The following is a 25,192-nucleotide window of genomic DNA, read 5'->3' on the forward strand; positions in this document are numbered from 1 at the left end:
CTAGTGCGTTAGAATGCGCAGAGGAGCTGCGCAGACCATCAATTCCCAGCGGGGAAAGAGAGGAAAGATGACACGGAGAAGAAAGCTATGTTAGAGAGAACCGATTGAGCGGGCTGAAGGTCCACCGAACAGACCCGTGGCCCTTTCATTTCGTTCGCCAGTCGGTCGCGCGCTTAGTGCGGGTCGTCGCATAACGGGGGTCAAGCATCAAATCGCGTCGAATAACCGAGGTATTTGATGCATTGTTTCTACGGGGACTTCAACGGGACCCGCCAAGTCCGTCATAAAATACTTGTCGTAAATCCCGGGGACTAATAACCGGGATTCTTCTGTAGTTGTTATTTCAATCGGAAATAATTTAGTACATGAGATTAAACGTGAATTCCTCTGGGCGTTGCCACAATGTGGGGTCCTTAAGAACCGCCGACAAGTTTGGTATAACCGTGGATCCCGCAGGTATGAGGAAGCCGTTGTATGAGCTGTCGGCATTGGCTCTATCATGTGAAAGAAAAGAGTAACAATCGATGGCATCTTAGTACGTGTTGTGCCACAGAAAAACATTTCAATTTGTTAAATAAAATTTGCAGCGAAAATGCCATTTTTAAAAACATTTATTCGGCTTTATAACAGAAGATTCGAACAAAGTTGATTAATAAACGGTGGATTGTATCCTGGATAAACACCTGGAGCTTTCCCGTATTCCTTATGTTGGCGGCTTCGAGTGCCATATCTCCTTTGGTGATAGGCATTGTGCTTTACAGTGCTGTATTTTTAACTTGATATGAGAAAGCAGATAACGTAAACGACGGAAGCAGAAAAGCCGCGTAATGGAGCTTATTAGAAAGTCCTTGTCGATGGGCTCGAAAAGCACTGGCGCCGAATATAAGTTTAGCTTTATTAGAAAGTGGTATCCTACCTGCCGGGTACAGCCAAGCTTCAGTAGATGCTACGGTACGACGGAGAAATGATATTGTGGTGTAAAAATTGTCATTTGGCTTTAGCGCACGCAAGGAACGTACAGATAAAACGTTTTTGTGCTTGAAAGAGCACAACAGAAGCCATGGGGTTGATTTCACAAAGGACTATCAGTGGCTCCTGCAAAAGGGCGCAGGAGAGCCGCTTTGTGGCAGGACTAAGGATGAGTTTACACTTTGCAATAGAACTTCTATTCGCGATGGAAAGGTTTTTGTGCCGTGTTATTCATATTGCACCATAAACACATTTCGCACGGTGGACATAACCAGCTATTCTTTTGCTCAAAACTGAGTACTCATCGTCTGAGGCACATTGAGTAGGTGCATCACCCTTTCCGATTCATTTGACAATCCAGTGATCATTCGGAAGGAATAATGGAAATGGCTTCAGTTAACCTATGCGCAAGGACATAATTTAGAGAGAGAAACGTAGGCCTGACTATTGTAAGTTTTAGATGATAAATAACCACAGTTCAATTTCAGTGAGGAATTTTTTCATTCCTTAAACGCGACTGAGAACCATCCGACGAGCAATCCGGAATACCAAAAAAGAGACAAGCAAGCATGTCATCCATCGGCCCTGGCACAGCGCCCGAAGATCTTATGGCTGCAAGGCCAATCGCGCCCGAGTGTATCCATCGTTTGAAAACTGAGGAGACACACAGAGAGGACTTCATTTGATACCGAGATGCGCTGTGAAAGGTACACGCTCTGGACGATCTGTCTTCCTCTGCCTTCAGCAGGGATTCCCTGTTTCCGAATCATTTGGGTGTGCTCCTGCTGTGGCTCGTCGTTTTTTTTACGTTCAGCTCTCGGAGCATATTTCTCGGTAGTGCGGGATGTGAATGTATTGTTTCCATTCATGTGGGAGGTCCACCTTGTGTTGAAAGGAACTTACGCTTCTGATTACGAGTGATTGCAGAATGTGTACTGCATTGGTTGTTTTCAAAGCGAAGCTTTCTATACCTACATGACGGTGATGCTGCCACGAAACTCGCTGCAGGAAAGCTAACTTTGTCTGATGATGATAATTATAGCGGGTGAAGTTAAAGATGGTTGAAACGCAAAGCTGAATCTGACACAAAGGCTATGTCTTCACTGTCCAAAATCAAAGTCCAAAAACCAAATTGTTACGGCACAAACGCACTGCAGAAAGCCAACTTACACAATATAGTTTCCCAAAGGCACATCAAGCGCCTCAAGAAATGCGCGCCAGTCCACCCTGTTTAGGTGGTTGTAAAGGAAAGCTGTTAATGACGCCCACAACGATTACCCATGCGACGTTACTTGAACACACATGTGACTCTACAAAGAGTGAAACCAGAGACAAGTGAAATGCAATTTACTACATCCTTTATTACTTCACGAAGATATTCTTTACTAAGGTTTAATCAATGCAGGATTCTGGAACAGTGATTGCTTGAGTTGTATTGGTGAAGCACAAGAGTGAAAACGCATTTTTATAAACTTATAGGAAGCTCGAACCCAGTGTAAGACGACCACTCTTCCCCTGCGACTCAGCCGCCACGGACAGAGGCGACGAGATCGGCGGCACAGGCGGAGAAGTGAGATGTCATGCGTTGGTGTGAGCTTCATTTATTTTTACGAACTCCTAGCGCATGCGCACAGCGCGCACATGGCCGCTACACGTGTCGTGGGTAGAACGACCAGCGCCAGGAGTGGTCGCGTGACGCCATCACGTGGATTTCAGCGGGAACGCAGGGGGTAAACCCGCAGATGTGCTCGGTGAGTGCACCGTCAGTTTCACCATCTCCGCGTCGGCTCGGAACCCAATCGGTAAGACAACGGGCTCTCGCTCTGTTTCTCTATTCGTTCCAGGTTCGATTCCTGGCTGTTAGAGTAAGTTTGATTTGTTCGCGGCAGCTTTCTGTTGACACCAACGGTCGGTACAGAACCCTCCAGGGGTAGAGGTAAAAAGCTTCGCTTTAAAAAAACGGGCCATCTCCACTAACGTTAATCCTTGGGAGGGGTGAAGCATGCAATGTATCATCATCATCATCATCATCAACACCCGCCCATCAACGCTCACTGCAGGGCAAAGGCGTCTGCCATTATGCTCCAGTCACCCCGGTCCTGTGCTAACAGCGACAAATTTATCCCCGCAAACTTCTTGATCTCATCTGCCCATCTAACTTTCTGCCGCCCACTGCCACGCTTGCCTTCTCTAGGGATTCACTTTGTTACCCTTAATGACCAACGGGTATCTTGCCTTCGCATTACATGCCCGGGCCACGTCTGTTTTTTCTTAATTTTTACTGATATGTCCTCAACACGTGCTTGTTCCCTCACCCACTCTGCTCTCTTCTTGCCCCTTATTGTTAAACCTATCATCTTCCGTTCCATTGCTCGCTAAGTCGTCCTTAATTTAACTTGAAACCTCTTAGTGAGCGTCCCAGTTTCTGCCCGTAGGTGAGTACCGTTAAGATGCAGCTTTCATACACTTTCTTCCTCGGTGATAATGGTAGGCTGCCATTCATTATTTGAAAATGCCTGCCGAATGCACTCCACCCCATTCTTATCCTCTAATTATCTTTGCTTCATCGTTGGGATCCGGGGTCACAACTTCGCCTAAGTAGATATATTTGCTTACCACATCTGTTGCCTTGCCACCTATCACAAATGGCTGTGCTGTCCCGAGGTTATTGATCATTACTTTAGTTTTGTGCATATTAATTTTCAGGCCCATGGTTCTACTCTTCTTGTCCAGTGCGGTAAGCATGCTTTGCAATTCGTCCCCCCAAGTTACTTAGCAAGGCAACGTCATCAACAAATATGAGGTTACAGAGGTATTTTTCATTAACCCGTACTCCCACCTGTTCCCAATCTAATGTTCCGAATACTTCTTGTAAATATGCTGTGAATAAATTGGCGACATTGTGTCTCCTTGTCTAACGCCGTTCTTTATAGGTGTTTTAGTGCTCTTCTTATGGAGGATAATGGTAGCTGTGGACCGATTGTAAATATTTTCTAGTATTATTCCATAATGCTCACCCACACCCTGGTTCCGTAAGGCCTGAATGACTGCTGAGGTTTAGAGCGAGTCAAATGCTTTGTCATAATCTATGAAGACTATGTATAGGGGTTCAGTATACTCCGCGCACGTCGCTATCACCTGATTGATCGTGTGAATATTGTCCATTGTTGAATAGCCTTTAAGGAACCCTGCTTGTTCTTTAGGTTGACTGAAAGCAGGTGGAAGAAATTCTGTTAGCGATTACCTCGGTAAGTACCTTGTAGACGACTGACAATAGGCTGATCGAACTGAATCAGCAGTCCGATCGAAACTGCTGATCGGACATGAAGTCCTTCATGTCCCCTGTCTTATGAATTAGGATGATGTCGGCGTTCTTCCAAGTTTCCAGCACACTCGCTGTCATTAGGTATTGCGTGTACAGGTTTGCCAGTTTTACTAATACAATTTGCCCGCCATTCTTCAAAAGGTCTGCTGTTATCTGATCGTTACCAGGTGATTTGCCAACTTTGTTTTCTTTCAAAGCCTTCCTTACTTCTTCTGTCGTTACTTGTGGGATGTCTATCTCCTCTGAACTACTTTTGCGAACGAGAATCCTGGATGTCCGGGCTGCTGTACAGATCTCTATAGGGTCCGTGCGCTGGTATGGTGGCGACACCGGCGCGTGCACAACCAGCGCCACCTACGGCCAGTGGAGGCATTTATCGGATGTTGTTGACATCGCTTGCACGCTGCGCCGCACTGGCCGTGCTACGCGGCGATGAGTGATTGCTCAAACCAGCGCGATTTGTTTTAACGGTTTTAGAGAGGAGGAAATATTGGCACGTTCTTACTTATAAGAACACCGCAAAACCTGGTCGCCAGCAATAGGCCGCAAGCGATGCTTACTGCGTCCGGGAGGAGCTAGCGAGCGCAACGGAGCCGTTTCATGGGCGTGGCCCCGGGCCACAACTTTGAGTTAAATGTGGGTACAGTGAACGGTTCTGAGTTTTGTTGAGAACATGCGGCTCACGCATCGCTGCACTTTATCAAGAGTTCAGTGAATCTAAGCGAGGGGGTCAGGGCAAGCTGCACGCGCAAGGCCGGGTGCCGCGGCTCGTGTGAGCATGCTGCTGGAGTACATCTGTTCGTCAACTCATAACTGTGAACACCGGGCACCTACTGCCCAATTAAGCACCCTCTGTTTGAGCCAACGAAATCTTAGACTCATGGAGTTGGCCGCGCTATCGGCGTCAAAGCAGCGGCCGACGCCGCACGGGCCGAAGTTCCACGCGTACACGTAGTAAAGGGTAAGCAGGGATGATCGCCGTAATACAGAAGAGGAATAAACGATACAGATTGTTAAAGCATAAGCAACACACAATACTAAAATGCCGGGGTAGGCATAAGCTCAGCGACAAAAAAAAAGAAGAAAAACGACAGATACCGTCATGGCTTCAAGACACGCATATTAATGGCCTATTCATTTAGTTGCGTTGGTTGCCTGTGGAATCACTGCAGTTTCATGTCAACCGTTCATCGGCGTCATATTCCGTAGCATTCAGGGAAGATTGCTAGGGTGTATGCTGGCGCGCTGTTTTTGTTTCCGGCGAAGTTCGCGTGCCTATGCGAGTTTCGCCAGGCATCACCTGTCGCAGGTCCTCCCCGCCTCTCCCCGCCGCCACCCTCTCCCCCCCCCTCGCTCCAAAGCTGATAGCGGGGGTGCACAGAAACAGGATCCCCGAGTATAAACCACATTCACGCAAAACAGCAAAAAAAGATTAGAGTAATTCCTTTGATTGATTGAAGGGTTTAACGCGCCGACGCAACGCAGACGATGAGGCGCGCCGTAGTGGAGGGCTCCGGATTAATTTTGACCACCTGGGGATCTTTAACGTGCGCCGAAATCTCGTACACGCGGGCGTTTTTGCTTTTCGCCTCCATCAGAAAAGCGGGCGGCGCGGCCGGGAATCGAACCCGCGACCTCATGCTCCGCAGCTCAACGCTAGAGTAATTCCTACATCAAGGCCAAAAATGCCCCGGTAGAGATTTATTTCCGTATTAAACTATTATTTATGCTTCAATGGCAAACTAGAAAAACTTGCCACAAAGTGAACTTGGACAGTTCCAGTTCGTTGTTAGAAGATTGATTGATTGTGGGGTTTAACGCGCCGTCGCAACGCAGGCGATGAGGCACGCCGTAGTGGAGGGCTCCGGATTAATTTTGACCACCTGGGGATCTTTAACGTGCGCCGAAATCTCGTACACACGGGCGTTTTTGCTTTTCGCCTCCATCTGAAAAGCGGCCGCCGCGGCCGGGAAACGAACCCGCGACCTCGTGCTCAGCAGCGCAACGCCTTAGCCAATGAGCCACCGCGGCGGGTTCGTTGTTAGAAGAGAACTGCCAGAACAAAAGCACCGACTCGAAACGAAATTACATCTTGGCGCCAACAGACTCCAACTGCTTCACTGGCGCTATTATTCTATTACAATTTGAAGCGTATTCAAGCTGAAGGCGATATACGTCTCCAAAAGTCGTGCACATTACTGTCCCAGTTCGACACCTCGTTCTCGCGCTATTTCCATTTTATTGCGCATATGTGTACGTGCTTGCGTGAGTGAGTGTGTGCGCGCAAACGCCTGTTGTAAAACTTCTTGGATTTCAACGTATCCTGTTTCTGTTTTTAATGAACAAAAAAACTACGGATTCTTATGAACGCCCAATTATGTCTTGCCCATAACGAATGCACATTTCGGTATCTCTGGCAATAGAGTTTAGTCGCAAGTTTTGAAGTTATAGTCCTGGGTTCCAGGTTTAGCAATTCTGACTGTCTCTTATGTATCCCATGAGCATTTCTAATGCAAATACCTTAGCCCGGGTGGGAGAGACAGGTGCGAGGGCGGACAAAGGCAGGCCAAACATCCCCCTCGCGAGGGGCACGATCAATGCACAGCATTTCCGCGGGGGCGCGCCTGCAAGTCGTATGGATTACGTATTGGTTGCTGTTGTTGTAATTGTTGTCTTCCAGCGTAGACATTGTCGATGAAGTCGATGGTGAAACGTGAAACGTGACGTGAACCCCCTGCCGCGGCTATGACGCAACGTGGAGCGGCTATGAAGCAACGTGGCGCGGATACGACGCAACACAATACAACACAATCCACTTTAATCCAATCGAATCCAAATCCAAACCAATCCAATCCAAGCCAAGCCAAGCCAATCCAAGCCAATCCAAATGAATCCAATCCAATGCCCCTCGCGAGACAGTGTTATAGCACCGAAATCACGCCACCACACGAACGCGTGATGTTGACGTCACGATCACGCTACAGATGTTAGCGACCGGAGCGCGCGCGAACGACATATGTGGTTTAAGCGCGAACCGACCGCGGCGAGAAAGCGCGATGCGAGCGCCCCCACCTGTTCTTGCGCGCGAACCGGCTGTTGCTCAGCGCGAACCCAACGCGGCGAGAGAGGGTGTTGCGCACGTCCCCACCTGTTGTGCGCCCGAACCGAACGCGGCGAGAGAGGGTGTTGCGAGCGGAGAGAAAGCGAGGAGGACGCGGGGGAGAGGGCGCACCTGTGGCCAACGGTTGAATGAGTCAAGGATATAAGGCGCGTGCGTAACCTTCCATTCTGTGTTGGCTTTGTGGCGCAGTGGGTAGAGCACCATGTACCTTGCGTTCCGCCCGCAGAGTCGTGGGATCGAAACCTGGCGCCGGTAAGTATTATTTTTTTAAATAGTGTAGGTGGAGCGATGCGGACTACGCACGTCAACGCGGGTGACATCGTGAGTTACTGAAATGCTCTGCATTTAAAACAACGTTTATGACCAGAAGTCGATCGGCGCGTTGTTTAAATTGCACGCCGCACTGCGAGGATTCATCGCTGTCGCCTTTCCGCTTCATTTCCAGAGAACCGAGATAAACTATTTTTTTCGGCAGCCTGCTTGCCACCTTTTTAAAAACGTTGCGGGAGCCGTAGGCCCAGCAGTACACAAAAACTGGCCGCGTATCTGCTCCTTTCGTTGCAAATGTCGTCAAAAGACGATAGTCTTTATCGCCTTTTGCGAAGTAAATGCCTCCCTTCGCTTTCCCGCTCACCTCTCATGTTGTTCCTCTTGCGTCGCGCTCCTCCCGAGGTAAAGACGTCAAAGGTTTGCTTAAATAATTTTAAATATCCCGCGTTCCACTGCTTTAAACCGGGTGTCTCGATGTGAACGCTGCCGCACGGCGAAGACGGCGTTAATCGAGGCGCCCTACTTCAACGTTTATAGAACCGCGTTTTCCTACTCCACGTGCGTTGCAAGCAGAACGTGGAACCTATCTAGTGGAACCTTGCGTAACTGTTGCCGGTTGATTTCTTAAAATGGCGCCAGAAGTTATAGTGGCGCGGGCGACAGCAGGCGACGGCGGAGTGAATTCTTTTTCTACAGTTGATGAAGTATTTAATTTCGCAAAAGTCAAGCGTGTTTGATTTTTTTATAAAGGAACACTGCAAATATCACTTCTGTATTGGTTTGTTGTCTCATATTTGCGTAATGTCTTGTTCTTCTTCAACAATGTTGACAAGTATGAACCTTACACCGGACATAGACGGGTAGATTTAGCTGTGACTATATAAGACTATTGCGCAGGCATTGTTCTGCTTTGGCCGGGTGGCTGAATCGAGTCACAGACAGACAGACGGACAGACAGACATACAGACAGACCAAATTTCTGGGTTTAAGTATCCTAAGAAAGACTATCGTCTTTAAAATACGCAGTACTAATTCGACTTCTTCGCAACGACTGCGGAATCTCTCCCGCGTACCGCCGCTCCTTCGGGCTGACCATGGGGCTGACCAACATCCGATTTTTAACGGCGCCACTGTTCGGCGGCGCTGCGGTCGCTCTGGAAACACCAGCGCACGGAGCCTATAGAACTCCTCGGCTACTATGACTATTAAATGCAGAGCATTTGAGTAACTCACGATGTCACCCGCGTTGACGTGCGTAGGCGTCCGTAGTCGTAGTCCGCACCCCTCCCCCTACACTATATAAAAAAAATACTATCCGGCGCCTGGTTTCGATCCCTCGACCCTGCGGGCGGAACGCAATGTACATGGTGCTCTACCCATTGCGCCACAAAGCCGACACAGAATGGGAGGCTAAGAACGCGCCTTATATCCTTGACTCATTCAAATTACTGCTGACGAGCGCTCTCTCGTCAGCAGTTGCCACAAGTGCAACAACATTAACGTAACGCAAACTACTTAACGTCGTGCGCCCCCGGAAATGCTCTGCATTTGATCGTGACCCTCGCGAGGGGGATATTTCACTGCGTCGCCATGCGAACAGTTTGACATTATAGTTTCCGCCCGCTCCGGTCGGTGTCGCCACGGTTCAAACCACGGCAGGGGAGCTGCGCGGGCGTTCGTTGATTGGCGTGCGTTTACTAATGTCCTTTGTTTGTTTGGCCCTAGCAGTCATAAGGCGAGTTCTGCTAGTGCTTCCGGTGGAAGTTGGAACGTTCTTGTGTCGTTTTTATCGCAATTTCTGTCTTCTGTTTTGAAGAGGGTGTCGCGGAAGCTACCGCGAGTAACGGCCCAGAGCCCTAGACGGAGCGATACGTGTTTCTTTATTGGCTGTCCTCGAACAAGTCCCGATGATGAACGTGGCACGTGCTCACGCCCGCTTCGTCCTTCTTTTTTATCCCTATTTGTGATGACATTGTCTTACTGATTTTTCCCCACGCTTAAACGCTTCTTCACTGCTTTCAGGCTGCCTGCGTTCTTTACAGCATATTCGATCCTCTCCATATTACACTTTCGTATGTCAACTGTTTTACGCTTATTGATTGACTTCGAAAGTTCCGCTAGTTCTGTTCTGTCAGCTGGGGCGGAGATTGTCATGGTTTGCCGTTTCCTAATTAGATCTTTTGTCTCCTGGGAAAGTTTACCAGTATCCTCCCTAGCCATCGTGCCACGGACTTCTACTGCCCACTCCATGATAATGCGTGCAAGATTGCCGCTGGCTTCCTGTGTTGTACGCAGTGTTTAAGTGGATTCAAAGATTGTAAGCCTCTCTCTTGCCACACGATGCGCGCTGACTCGGCGCCGGAGAAGCGCCGGCAGAAGGAGCAATCGAGCGCTTGATGAGGCGGTGGTGCCCTGTTTTGCATTGGACCGGATTTAGGCAATTTGCATACCGCACCTGCCGCAGTTTGGAGTATTTCCAGCGTTTAAATCGAGCGTAGTCGGGGGGGGGGGGGGTAAAGAAAATTTATTATAGTCCACATATCATGGCGCAGCGACTAGTGCTAACAGCGCTGCCCTAAGAACAGAGAATTATCCAATCAGTCTGCATGTAACATGGTCATTATACACACTGCACAAAATTTTTGGCGTGGTCAACAAGCCACTACAAATCAAGTCACACAAACTTCACCAGTGTTCAGAAAAAGAGTTCATAAACTAACTCAGCTCAGTACGGCACTAGAGAAACGCTCAAGATGTTACTCCTGACCACTATAAAGCGCGTAGACCAACGCAAGAGGAAGGCTTCTTCCCCTAGAGCTGCCAACTCATTCTCCAAATGACTCATCAGAATCGACCGGACACGCCACAGCAGTTGGAACATTGCCCGTTGCGGCCGGGCTTGAAGACATGCAGCACCACGATTTCTCCACAGATCAAAAGCACCAGCGCACATCAGAAAGTTGACCAACACATGACCGTGCCTCGCCCTGGGGGCTCGTCGGCGGTGATCAATGAGGCCCCGGCATCGTCCACCCTACCCGGTCAGGCCTAGCGGCGAGAGCCAGTGGGCATTTCACTGCTCCAGAAATATTAAAGGGGCCCTGAAAGGCATTTTGAGCACACTAAATGAACTAGCGCAACCGCTAGATTGGGTCGTCAACGTCATCTGTGCCAAGTATTACTCTTTTACGCGCAGCGGAAAGCTCACACTTTTGTTGCAAAGTTTGTCGTTTTTTTTTCACCCTTCCCTTCGTGTTTTTGGACGCCGCCATCTTCACATGTCACATCATCGATTCCCAGATGTTCGTCATGAGCTAGACATCCTGCTATTGGGCGGCTTTTTCACGCACTTACGGCAAAGAGATGAGTCGTCTGCTCAGCGTCGGCTCGCCAGCTGATCTGCCAGCGGAGTGCCGGAGTGCTTGGGCATTTTACGACAAACCAAACAAGTGTAAAACAAACGCTTAACCGTTTGTATTGAATGCAACACGGCCATAACACGACATGGATATTCTGTTAACTGAGTACGTTCCATAAAGAAAGCGTTGAAGACCCGTGGCACTTCTTTCGTGCAATCGCAGAGAACGCCCTGAGCCGAATGCCCGGGTTTGACGCATACATTTTATTCAACTTCAAAACAATCCAGATATGTGTTTCTAACGAACACAACGTCACAACATGCGTTGCAAGTCTGAACCACGATTGACAGAGGATGGGTTGCCTCCTGCCCGTCGTAAATTCGGTACTCACCTCGCGCGCGGTTTGCGGGGACGAACAGCAAGTCACTTAACTCTGGCGCACAAGCCGATGGCTTTTAGCCACGCACACTGCACATACCCCATGCGAGGTTGAGTCGTACGTCGCTCGAGAAAGATAATCCAGACCATGGGAAGCACTATCCACCCGCAGAAGCACAACGTCGCATTTCATCGCGAAACAAAGGCATCCACAACATACACACCCTCGCCTCCTGTAATGCCAAACGCATCTCGCACTTCCCAATGGGAGTGAGTGGTACGCCTGCAGTGCCCACATGTCGCGAAGTGGGGCCCCAAGCTGAACCGGGATCACGCAACCGTAACTGACTTCTGGAGCGGTTTGTGCCTTGTTGCCAAGGCAACCGATGTTTGAGATTGTCAAAGACATGGCGCTCGCTCCAGCGCTAGAAAGCTCAGAGCCGCGGCGAAGCATGTTTTGCCAACGTTGCCGCTCTCCACCACGCGTCGCCCCAAGCTGAACTGGTCACATGATTGAAGCGTTTTGTGCACGGGTTCTGTATCGGTTTAATATGACTTTTTCACATGCCGCCGGCAGGGATTACCACCGCCGCAAAATAAGACCCGGCACCAGTGGGGGCCACATCTGATACGGCGCTTTTTGGCTAAACAGTGCGCGGTGCATCAAGGCAACGAGCGCACGACCCTCCCCGTGCGGCTGCGAGTTCGCCGCCGATAAAAAGTCATGTGCCGCCAGCAACGCACACCGCGAAAGGACAAGGCCAGGCCGCCGCATACATGCGGCCAGATTTTTCATTCGCTTTTCCAGCCTGGAGCGGAGTGCGGGATTCACGGTGTCAACAAAGCTTGCCCGTAGCAGACGACAGTCTGAGCAGCGCAATAGCGGAAGTACGTCACCGCTGCGGAGCGCAGCATCATGGGAGGCAAGGCTCGCGCGCCGTCAACAGCGGAGAGTAGTCGAAAGGAGGAGGAAACGCGGAGCGACGATAATGCACGGTTTTTGATTTACGATTTCTCAGCTAATACTCATCGCTTTAACAAAATTCTCGCGGGAGGAGATTGCAAATACATTGCTTTATTTGCGTACATGTACATCCATGCATCGGCGGAAGGTATTTCAGGACCCCTTTAACCCGTCTACAAGCAGCATCTGCTTGCGCTTGAGGATGGCTGAAGTGTACAGGGAGCGTTTCAAAAAAATTTAAATAATGCTAGTGTATTTTGAAACGGTTTTTTCCCTTACACTGTTTTCTTTTAGTATGCGTTGCGTTGCGGCGCGAAGCGTTGGAAAACGAGTGGCCCGTTGTTTTAGTACCGTGACTACAGCAGACGACAACACGAGAAGCCGAGAGGCCAAGCCGCTATGGTGCTTCGCGCCTGAAAATGACGCACCTCAGACTAGTGGTGCAAGGCTGGGGAAGCAGTAGAGCCGGTGGCCTCTCTCGCTTCGTTTGAAACCCAGCCGTTCCTCCTCACATTTATTTCCGTATTTGCCGCTTAGAGTTCTCCATGACTGGGAGCCCCGGATCGGTTGGTTGGCAGGCTTTCCCATCTCTTCCAAAGTGGACAGCGTAAGCACGCGGTAGAACCCGAGGTCAAGTCCAAAGCCGACGCCCGCGATACGAATCCTAAGGAAATGATGTGCGCCTGGAATGCGACGATAGCTAGATCGGATAGACGTCGGTTTCATAACGCGTGAGGCAGAAGTTTATTTCCGCCTACGAAAAGCGTTTTTTTCCTCCAATTGGCTATGCCTGCTGCGCATCATGCACCGGTTCTACGGAAAACATTACAGTCCTGTTGAGTTTTGTTTTGTGTATTTGTACTTTTTAGTGATGACCGCAGCGCGCTGAAGGGCTGTGCACGTTAGGGACTTCTGGTTTTATGTTCTGGCCCTTCGGTGAGCCCCGTGAGTGTGACTCCCGGGCTAGACTGAGAGCGTTGCTCTGCCCTTCCAGCTGTCATACTGTAAGCGTGCCAAGGTGCTGCACCTGTATTATCATTGTTCTCTTCACGCCAAGCACTAAAAAAGTTAATTATAGCTCCCAACTCTGCATCGTTAGAAAGAGAGGCAATTAACCTTCAAGCCACTTGTTCACCACGCTACCACTACGTAACTGAAGTCGATTGTGGGACGCCTTCGCCAATGTAACAGCCTACTGTAGGGTGTCTTCCATGTGTGTAGGCTTGTCGCTGTAGGGTGTCTTACTGTAGGGTGTCTTCTCCTTGTGTAGGCTTGTCGCCTGCAAGAGAGAGGCTGCGGTGGTGCTCTTTTTTTACGTATACGATGGATAGTCATGCGGACCTACTCGGGTAAGACACCATGTCCGCATTAGCCGTTATTGGGTAGTTGTCTTAGATCCTTTATATAGCTTTTGCCCTGGCTTCTCTTTTTTCGACATGGTGCATCGGGTGCGTGTTACGCGGTTGGGGTGCTCAGTAATTTTCTTACGCAGTTCAGGCGGAAGGTTTCACGTGAGTTGAGGCAGGCGGCCGAGCGGAGACGAGAGTTCCATGCTTGGGGGTGATTAGTCTTGAAATGTCATCGTCCAGCTTCTTGTGGTGTTCTGATGTCGTTACTATTTCTGCAATCTTTCATATTCTGGGAAAGCAGCCTGTCAACCTGCACTCGTCGATGAATTCGGCTAGCCCATTGAGGCAAGTCTCGTCAAGGTTTCTAATATGCCGTGGGGCTCCGCTGTCTACTTCAATCGCGGCTTTCAAACATCCGCCCGGAGTTCCTCGACAGTGATTCGTCCGTAAACTAAGAGGCTGTTGGCTCTGGTGTAGTCCAGAAGCTTTACCGGGTAATTTCACGGGGTGTATTTGTATGATTACTTGCAGAATTTCAGTCTTTGCCTGGTTGTGCGTTTGTCCTGTTGTGGCTGAGATCACTACGCATGTACGCTCAATGTAACACAGACGCAAGGAGTCTCGTGAAAGTCCTACACGAATTAGGCTTCAAACATTCCCCAGTGGCCTCAGGCTAAACCAGTCAAATGCTTTCTCACGCAGTCTCAGTAGACGAAGGATGACAAACTTCATGCAAGATCATGCAGTCTCGCGAGGGCTCAGACTCAAGCAGTTTCACAAAAATGCAGGCCCAAGAAGTCTCATGCTTATGTGGTGTCAGACGAGCCCAGGGTCACTCAGGCTCAAACGCATGATGTCGTACTAGTCTTACGCTCAATCAGACAGATGCACATGTGAGTTTGAGCCGAAATAAGGCTGCGAAACTGTTCTTATATGTCAGTCTCCTTAACTATGTGCACTGAGGAACACTAGGACTTTTCACTATGTAAGGGTTGCACACAGATGGAGGAATAATTTTTCTTAGGTAGTAAATTGTAACGTACCTCCGGGGTAAACCAAACACAGCCGTTGATCTCCAGCGGTACATCTCCCAGATTGTAGCCATTGTAAAAGGCATCCGGCCTGAGTCCTCCAATTTTGGAAACCGGTCTCTTCCTATGACACGGTCTATCTCTTCGTAGATGCGCCGTTGAACGGTGTCGCTCTTGTCGGCGCAGTTGAGCAAGTTCCAGTGCAACATCGTTTTTACGGTGTGGACGCCAGCATTGAAAAGCGCAATGACGTTGCCCAGCAGATTTGCATCTTCGAAAGAAATTTCAATCTAGGCGGATTAGCCTGGCACGGCGAATGCTTGGCTGCATTTCAAATTCCTAAGCTCTTAGCGGGCTACAAATGGTTGCAGCTGTTCGGCTGAAAACTTTCCCCTAGAAATACAACAGGTCATGTTTTTAGAGATTGCTGTTTTTAACAATATTATTCCCTTTCCGCGCGCACGCTTCCTTCCCTACTACTGACGATTTGTCTGATGCTAACAATTACAGTACATGTAAAGAAAGCCGCAGTTATGTGCGTAACAACGTTAAGGTATGTTTTACATACTACAAGAACTACAGTCCGTTCCATCTAAATATTTTTGTGAAATCAGAGCATGAAGGGTTTTTATGAAATCAGAGATACCAACAGCCTCATTAACAAGCATTTTCTTGAAGTCTTCTCGACGAAAACGTTTTTTATTACCTTTATGATGCAGAAGAACCACACCACGAATGCAATCTCGAATACGGGCTGCCACCAACGGGCTTTCTACTAAAGAGACAACGCAAAATTCAATATAAAACCTCGTTGGTGAGTAGCCAATATTGTATAAGTTATTCGGTAGCTGCATAAACCGTTTAACATTATCTGCAACAAATTCTTGATAACAAAGTTGTTGTCTTCTTAAAAATGCCACAGTTTCGACGGCATGTCTTTACATGAAAACCGCGGGACTGCTTTTATATAATTGAAGAAACAATGCCATCACAAGAATACAACGCCAAAATACGAATTATGAGGACCAAGACGCTTGTCGGATGTCCTACATCAAAATAAGTCACACGACATTCCACTCTCGAAGATGCGTGACTAGCGAAAAATGTTGGCGCAACATGTATGAATGAAACAGAATTTAGGTGAAATGAATGAGAATTTTATTCCCCTTCAGTGTCGACGGTGGTGATTCCTAATTCAGCCGCATAACACGTTTGTTTGACTATAGAGGCCCTGAGAATGGTGCGTATTGATAACTAATCTTCTCAAAATGCATATTCGTATAGGGGAGTGAGGCCTAAGTTGTGTTTCGAGGGAGCACATGGTTCACATCAATAACCAACCTGCTCAAGATACATGTCTAATGGTAAAATGTATAAAAGATTCATATTTTATTTATTTATTTGTTTATACATTTATTTATTTATTTAGTTAGTTAGTTATTTATTTACTTATTTATTTATTATACCCTCAGCCCCAAATGGCATTGCAGAGGGGAGTGTATGTAATTGAATAACACATTATATGTGGTGTCAGATAGTAAGCAACACTTCAGGGTACGAAGACAAAATACATTGAATTGGACTTGAGTATACTGTTAGCTAGTGTTCCATGAAAAACATGGTTGTCATTAACGTGAACAATTCAGGCACGTGCAATAAGACGTTCGGTTAACCAAAGCCTCGCCGTATAGAACACCTCGCGCTTCAAAAATAGTTGTCTCTGGAGCTTTAGTTTGCAGATCTATAAATTCATGGCACCCAAGCCATATAAGCCTCCCGTATAAAAAGCGAATAACAGATACGAGGATAATCAGAGCAAAACGCCCACCCTTCCTTTACGTTTCCATTCACATATGACTCCCTGGGTATTATTATTTTTGAACGCTGCGCCCAAACTTGGCTCGTTTTTGATCAAACAAGTTCACTCGGGCCAGCGGTAGAACCGGCTGAGGGTTATGAAACACCGTTAATTATTGTAATAAATGTCAGAGGCCCTTGCTCTTACTCTGTGACCTCCTTGGAGTGTTCGAATTCTCCCGTTTAAAAATTGGCCGTTTATCTTCTCACTTTGTGGCAAACGTCGTCTAACCACGATAGTCTTTCGCTGCCTCTTCCATGTAAATGCTACCCTTCTCTACTCCGACCACGTATCATGCTTTTCCGTTATCATCGGGAATCTCCCACGATAAACACGCAGGAGATTTCCTAACCTCAATTGAATTTTCCCGCGCTCCGCTGCTCGCGCATTTACTAGAAACTGTTGAAATTGGAACACTGCGATGAGATCCGGGCTCGCGCGAGCTCTGTTTGCAGTATTGGGTCAAGTAATGTTTTCAACGCGCATGTTTTTTTTTTTTTTGCTACCGAAATTTCAAGCGCACGTTGATTTTTAATTAACCGAACCGTAGGAGTACCAGTTGTGCGCGGACGTATTACCTCAAATACACCTTATGTCTTCTTTTTCCTCAACAATGTCTACAAGTATGAATTATGTTTTCAGATTTAGTGGATCCGAAAGCTATTGGCTGTATGTGCTTCTCGCAGAATAATTCTGATAACTTTTTGCAGGATGGTTAAAATCAAGACCCGACAGACACGCACAGGCACACAGACGTACCGAAATTGCGAATTTTGTCAAGTTGAGGTAGCGGAAGGAAGACTATTGTTTTTTAATGAATCGCTTCTGCTGAGCACGACCCAACAGGGCACATTGCTTTCGTAAGTGTGTTGACTCTACCGCCCAGAGTCCTTGCTGTTGAGTGTAGATAAAACCTTATAACGAATTTTTCGAAGCCTACGAGGGCAATGACAGCTGTAACAATTTTTGAGAGGGCCGAAGAGCCCTTGAAGTTCCTTCTCTGTTCAGCCTGCATACGTTGCACACGTTGCAAAATGATAATAATGTACGTCAAGAAGCCTCATCAACTTGTTTTTGGATGGACATTCCCCCACCGGAAAAAAACACCGCCATAGCGAACAAGAAGTGCCTCAAGGAGCCATTTTTTTACTTGAAGAGTCACCAGCTACATTGAAAAACACTACCTACTTATCAACATATAGGAATACTCTCCACACTACCGTGTCCTGGAAGGCATACTCTAGACACGTGTTGTGTGCGATCAGTACCACGTCATTGAGTGTTGACGCAATGAAATAGCCTATGCACTTCTATATATATGCACAATATATATGCACAACCCCAATATCACGTAAATGATCGTCTGTGTCCGTTAGGTATTGATTAGCGTTTTTCTCGCTGCTTTGTAAACTAAAGTATATATCTCATTAGCCTAACCTTCTACTTATTGCCCTACACCTTCCCCAAAACATCGGTGTGTTCTCCTGTGAAAGGTGGTATTCAGAACTTTTTTTGCATGCATAGCCAATTTAAATATCGTAGTGTTAACATTCGACATTTAACGCCACGTTCAGCTTACCTCTGCAGAGGGAAGAAACAAAAACTCGTCTCTTAGAAGGCCGAGCTTTGTAATCGTATAGGTGACAGAAAGTTTTTCCCTCTCATGTAGTCACCACGCCCAATGCTACTTAGCTGCTGTGATCGAAATAAAACCGGAGTCAGCGCATTCAGCATGGCATGTCCGATGGTGCAAAGAAGAGACCGAAAGTTAAACTTGGGTACGTATTCATGAGAAACCTTAGGTAACACAAATTCGCTACATCCTGATGGTCAACGACAATGCAGGGATGCATTTAGTCAAGACATTTGTTCTCTCAGGAAGATGTGCGGGTGATACAAGTGTGACTGCTTATATCTGGTCATCCTTGCTGCGCTCGCTCCCGCTACACAGCAATCTCAAGAGCACGACATTGATGATGAGATGATTGGTTTTGTCCGGTTTCTAATTTTGGAGCCTGGTTGTGTGCGGGTTTTTTTACTGCAACCGGAAAGGCCAACTGGTGGCACAATCATAAAGTCAGCATCTAAATGATCGAAAGAACCCACGTGCCTGTTGGTGTGGTACGTGACTGCACTTTAAAGGTACCTCGTTTACGTTTACCTAAAATCTAAGATCCGTTCTTGTTACGGTGTTCTTGAGCTATAAATAGTTTTTGTTTGCTAAACAAAAGCATTTTCAGGTGTAATCTTTAAAATCGTTTCTCAGGGTTTTTGGGAAACCAGGTTCCGGTAATTTGTTTATCCGAGAAGAATCGGTCCCCGCTACAGCAGAGCTTCTGGACCAGTGTCAGCGGTCAGGTCCTCATAGCGGTTCCCCTCCTCGATAGAAGGATCGAAGGCGGTGGTCTCTCAAAGCACACGTGTGCGTCTCCGCAAAACCATAGAGTTTTATATACACCTTTTTTCGCAATGGCAGCTTTTGCAGTAATACTTGTTTTATAGCATCATCAGGTTTAGCCTTATGCCACTGGATATCTTACCCCTAATAAAACAATCAACCTCGTTTGTTTACCAGCTTCCATTGTATACGTATACTCAGAAGGTTGGTGACATCTCGACCTAAACAATTGTAATTTTGGCTGCCTTTTTCATGGACCATGATCATTCGAAATAATGATCGCCATTGCCGTCTTTTACGACGAAGCAGAGTGGTTACGAAGCTGAGTGTTGAGCAGCTGAAGTGTCGTAGTCTTTTTATCGGCGAATAAAAAGACCCCAGCCTAGACAATCATTCTCATTTTGATGATCAGCGCCATCGACACGCGCTATTCTCCGTTAGTTATTTGCTCGCGTTTTTTTTTAATTCCTGAACAGACCCCCGTTTTTGGTGCACAGACTTAATTGCTCATCAGGGTTGTGTTCGCAGCATTCGGTTTTGCAGAGAACAATTGTATTAGTTTGTCAGAATAATGAAAAGCTGTTCATACGGTATGTGTGGGTTGTCAATGTTATCATTGTCCACTGAAGTGGAACACGTGCGTACCGCCCGCTGCGAAATGTTCGGGGAAGGTCCGAGAAGGAATGGCGCCACGTGCGGGTGAGTAAATGTATCCGGTTGGACTGCAATGCAGAGTTTGGAGTAAGAGCCGTATGGCGCGAACACTTCCACCAATAGCGTGATCTGCTCGAGGGGGCGGCAAAAAGCCTCAATCTTCGCTGTTTGCCTACCGTCTGGTTTGACTTGTCGCCTTGAAGCAGTGCCAGTTGTGCCTACGTGCGGAGTGTGATTGTCTAAAAATTGTGTTCATGCTTCCGCCCTAGTATATCGCGCTTAGATGACAAGCTACCTCTAGCTATGCTTTGGTTACTAGAGAAGGTAACTTTTTTATGGAAACTGTTATGGAGAATCACACTGCACTACTACACCAGAACGCGAACACCGCCTCCCAAGTTGCGTCATCACATACTTCACATGACAAGTGGCGTAGCGGTGCCAGGTACTCCTAGCTGAACAACAAAAATGAGAGATTGTCATTGCCCAGGGATTAGAGGAATGATTCGCACTCGTTTTATCACACGCACCCACTGGTTGGGGCTAACCTTTATGAGCACGCAGCAACGTTTAATTAATGTGGTCGCAGGGGTGACAATGGAAGGACTACTACCGTCATATTAGTAAGCTTTTCGCCTTTCCTTCTGCTTCTAAACATGTATTAAATACCCCCCAAAAAAACAGTAGGAAAAAAATAAGCAAATCTTCTTGCTTGAGCTGTTCTCAGAAGCTTCGAAAACTGTAGCGCGATTTTCGTACCTACACAGTAAAATGCAGGGCTGAAGTCATGGCTGGGGCTTCTGTCCCAGAATATCGCGCTTGGATGACATGGAATGTTCTAAGAAATGTTCGACAACTCTGCCGCAACCGCGTTTGAATTTTCCGCACGAAAGCTGTTGACTGACATCAAGCATGGCATTAATTTAAATGGTAAAGGCTAGCATCAAAAACTATTTTCTTATTCAGCGTGCTACATAGAACACATTGGGCGAAGGTCCTAAATACTGTCTGGCGTATCACTAGGGCGATCTGAGTGCACAACAAGTGTTTAATACTCTGAGAGATTCACACGTGTTGGCGCCCACGCCTTGGCCTTTCGTTCGTGCTTTCAGTGAGCTCTCCGCCCTGCAGCCTATTCTTCCAATTTTTTTCCCATGTTCGCCCCTCCAAAAAATAAAAAGAATAACCTGGGGAACAACACCCGCTCCAGCAACGCTATGGCAGGTTTGAAAAATAAATGAACAGGGGTTATAACCCAAACATACTTTTTGTAGAGGAAGCCAATATGTAGAATGCAAAATTAAATACACCCACACATTGGTACACTTTCGGCCAGTTCATAGCAGTTCGGCCAGTTCGTACCAGCACGGCCACGCATGTCGTCCTTCCCGTCCTCACGTGTACGAAACATGAGCGTACACCACACTAAAACATCTTAAAACTCGCCACTAGGACACGAGCGGGTCACGAATCCTGCCGTGCCCATCCGAATGCACGGGAACACTGTTTGACCACATGGCAGCAGGAGCACAACACAACGGAACAGCGTCCAGAAGAATTACGCAGCGGATGACTGTACTGACACAGTTGACTCCACGAACATCCCAGGAACTGTAGAAGAACTTGAGTTCCCTCTTCTTCATAGGCTTTGCCTTCAGACTTCGCTCGAAGGTCGTAGGGGAAGGCAGATGTCATGTGCGGAGCAAACAGGTATCGGATACTAGAGGCGAGATTCACTGTCGTGAAATGTCCGGCATGCTATTACCGACAAACCCCACCAGTCCTATTAAACTTTTCACCGCTTCTGCGTTGTCCAGTTCCTGACGCAAATAAGGAGGCTGCAGTGGGAGGTGAACGAGGCGTCTTATTCTGGACACAAATGGAACTGTTTTTGCACAATCCAGGAGGTAGTGGCTGACGGAAGGAGCACTGAGTCCGCAGAAGCACGTGTCATTATGCAGCAAATCAACCCGATGGAAATAATTGGGAAACCGTCCATGTCCGGTTAAAAGTTGTGCGAGTCTTCGGGGCGGAGGAAAGAATGGAAGGATGGCCAGAACACTTGGTACCAATCGAAACAACTCAATGTCTGTGTTGCCGGAGCACCACCTACGTTGCCACTCCAGCCGACCTGCCTTCAACAGCCGTACCCTTACAATTCCCTTCGAAGTGCGCCCATCCACTTCGGCACCCCTAGAACTTGTTCACTTATGCACTCCACTTCTGCCCTAGCCATATGTAGTCATGGACAATGATGATGATTGGGTTTTTATGGCGCAAGGCCGACTAAGGGAAAAGAGCGCCAGATGGTAAAGAGCGCAAATCATGGACAAATGAACTGCGAACACAAAAACCAGAGCATGCAAAACTGAAAAACATAGCACGCTATTCGTATATTTGAAAAGTCACAATTGCGCATTATCAGAAACGTGATGCTGAACATAAAAAACAAAAAAAAACGTTCCTATTATTCATGTATATACCGAAAAAATAACCAATTGTTTACATAATAACTGAAGCATCTACTCAATCAAAAAAAAAAACGTCACTATCAGAAAGCAAAGCTTACAAAGAGCCCTAGTGCTTAGCACCTGTACCAGTCTAGCGCTAACGAATACGTTTTGCAACTGAAAGCCTCCAATGTCAATTTTTGCTTCGATTGATCTGTTATCAATTCTCCACTCTAAGCCTCGTACATTCTTTCAAATTATCTCCCCGCCAAATCGCCAAACTCAGCTCCAGCTATCAGGCGACGACAACGAGCTGATAGAAACTGAAAAATGGGCTACAGTCCTTAACGAGTTTTTACGTCAGTAGTTTTACGGAATTACCATAGAAGTCCGCGACCGCAATGCCAGAAATACAGATTAATGCTGATGGTATAGCTAGGTTAATGAGCTGCCTAAAATTATCGTCCTCAGCTGGTTGCGATGAAATGAGCAGCAAACTGTTTAAAAACACGACTTCCTTGTCAAGCGCAATACTAGGTTTAATCTACCAGCAACCAACCAGTACGGTGAAGTGCCTTACGATTGGGAAAATGCTCAAATAAACCCGGTCCGTTAGTCTGGTGATCGATCAAAAGCATCTAATTATCATCCAATTTCACTCACCAGCGTCCCGTCCAAGTGTTTGGAATATATCATAGCAGCCAAACTAATGAATTACCTAGAATCAATTAATTTCTTTACTCCCACAAACATGGTTTTACAAAGCTATTATCACGTGAAACTCATCTATCAGTATTCACCCATGATATCTTACAACATATGGATGATCATCTACAAATTAACGCCGTCTTCCTTGATTTTTCGAAGGCCTTCGACCGTGTCCCAAACAAGCACCTACTTGCAAAGTTATCCACTCTTGGAATTTCCTCAATACTGTTACCTTGGATTGAACATTTCCTGAAATGTCGCGTACAATACACATCCGCTAACTCTTATGACTGCCCTATCTCGCATGTTACATCCGGTGTACCCCAGGGAGCAGGCTAATCACCCCTGTTATTCTTAATCTACGTCACTTACCTGCCCTCCAATACAAAAACCAGACTTCGTTTTTTGGAGATGATTGCATCATATACAAAGCCATTCATAGCATTAGTTATTACATTGACCTTCAAGAAGACATAGACACTATCATTTCGTGATGTGAAAAATGCGTCACGCCTCTTAACCTTAATAAGTGCCAATATATGTCCTTTTCTCGTAAGCGCAGGAGCACAAATAGCTCATACCATATAAACTCGGCTGAAATAACTCGAACAGACTGGCATAAATATCTCGGCGTTCACTTCACATCGTCTCTATCATGGGTTACCGATATTGGAACAATATGCTCACACACCTCACGAACGCTAGGTTTTCTTCGTCACAATCTCAGATCCGCATCGCCCGCTATTAAAAAGCTCGCATATCAGACATACGTCCGGCCTAAACTGGAATATGCTTCATCTATCTTGCACCCTTCGCAAGCTTATCTGACCTACGTATTAGAATCCACCCAGAACCGTACTGAACGCTTTATCACATCAAACTACTCGCGTATAATCAGCATCACGGAACTGAAGCGAACACTTGACCTTCCTAGTCTCGAATCACGTCGTATCATCTCGCGTGTCTGCATGCTTCGCTCTTTATACTATGACCCAATCGCAAGACACCCTCGTCTTCCACCACCGACTAGAATCTCCCCGCGTGTCAACCAGAGCAGTCCAATCACGCAAATGAATCACGCACAATCACGCCCAACTACGAGGTGAAAGATTCTTTTTTTCATAATGCAATAACCCTGTGGAACAATCTCCCCGACAATCTTATTTCGACCACTGACCGCAAGGCCTTCCGCGAAAAACTAACAAATAATTTTACCTAGAGGGTTTTTGTTACTTCTTGAGCCCTGCTAGTAGCAATGTTTAGTCATGTGTATTGCTTGCTTGCCTTCTTTTTAATAACTGTGATTTCGATTGCTGTACAATTTGCTTCTTTCTGAGCGTTGTTCCTTTGTTCTTCTTGAACACCATTTTTCCCCCTTTTCTTCCTTCCTTATTTCTATGATTAAGAGCTTCCCAAACAATGTTTGCCCCGCCATATGTAATGCCTCTTGGCCTTTAAGGCTTCAATAAATGAAATAAATACAGTGAAATGAAAGTCTGGGTTCTGGTTCGAAAGAAGTTTTGCATCCGGTCCGGTGGCCGAAGCTGTGTGTGTGTTGTGGCCGCGTTCGCTCCGCAATGAAATTCGACGGCGCGCACAACCCACTGGACTGTACTTAAGATGTCGGAATTATCCATTGCAGCTGTTTAAGCTCCCACGGAGTATGCGTAGAGTGCGCACGATTTTTTAAAAACCTTCTCGGCTTGCGCCGAAATGAAGTGACTCCTTCGCTCCCGTAAATCGTAAGAAGCCAGTGCCAGCCTTACGAGGAACAGGAGACAATCGATCTCCCGTTAATTTCGCACTTCTGTCTCAAAGCGCATGCCGTGACGATGTGTTTGTTCGAAACCATTTCTTGATTGCCTTGAAGTTGAATAAAATGTGTGCGTCAAAGAGGGTCTTTTGATTCAGGGCGTTGTGTGCTCCTATACTTCGAATACGGTACGTGCTTAGGTAAACTGATCTCTGCACATGTAATGCACGTGTTTTATTACATACTGTCGCGAAGGCGTTTGTCAGTGGTTGCTTGGGCGCTCATAAAACCTCTAGGCACACTTCTGGTAGATAGGTTAATAGGCAACTGGCTTCGCCAAACGTTCAACAAATGGCGCAATAAGCGTTACCATATCGCGACGGCAAAAGATAAGCGCTGCACGCTGTCACACGTTAATTTAACAGATGGCACCGAGTTCATCGAAGCGACTAAAAACTGCCCGTAACGAGAATGCAAATCAAAATAGCGCCCCTGTCGCTTCTCTGGCTGCGCTTTCGCATTCCGTAAGACGTTTTGTAGGTAAAGTAAAAGGGTGCGCGGCACATTCACATTGTTTAACCACCGTCTCACGTCTCGTACGGCAC

At 47.1% G+C, this 25,192-nt stretch overlaps 1 protein-coding gene across 1 annotated transcript in view; it reads right to left on the bottom strand.

Annotated features, from left to right (window-relative positions):
* Positions 1-358: 358 nt before the first annotated feature.
* The window catches only part of LOC144175362 (cytochrome P450 2A12-like), a 74,017-nt gene continuing 49,183 nt past the window's right edge, over positions 359-25,192 (bottom strand). The window contains exons 7-8 of the mRNA XM_077704444.1: positions 14,779-15,037; positions 359-494 (exon numbers count right to left, since the gene is read on the bottom strand). Coding sequence (XP_077560570.1) covers positions 359-494; positions 14,779-15,037 — 395 coding nt within the window. The remainder of the gene's footprint in view (positions 495-14,778; positions 15,038-25,192) is intronic.

This window comes from Haemaphysalis longicornis, unplaced genomic scaffold, assembly GCF_048455015.1.
Source record: "Haemaphysalis longicornis isolate Haplotype H1 unplaced genomic scaffold, Haemaphysalis longicornis Haplotype H1 scaffold_3, whole genome shotgun sequence".
NCBI classification, from domain to species: domain Eukaryota; kingdom Metazoa; phylum Arthropoda; class Arachnida; order Ixodida; family Ixodidae; genus Haemaphysalis; species Haemaphysalis longicornis.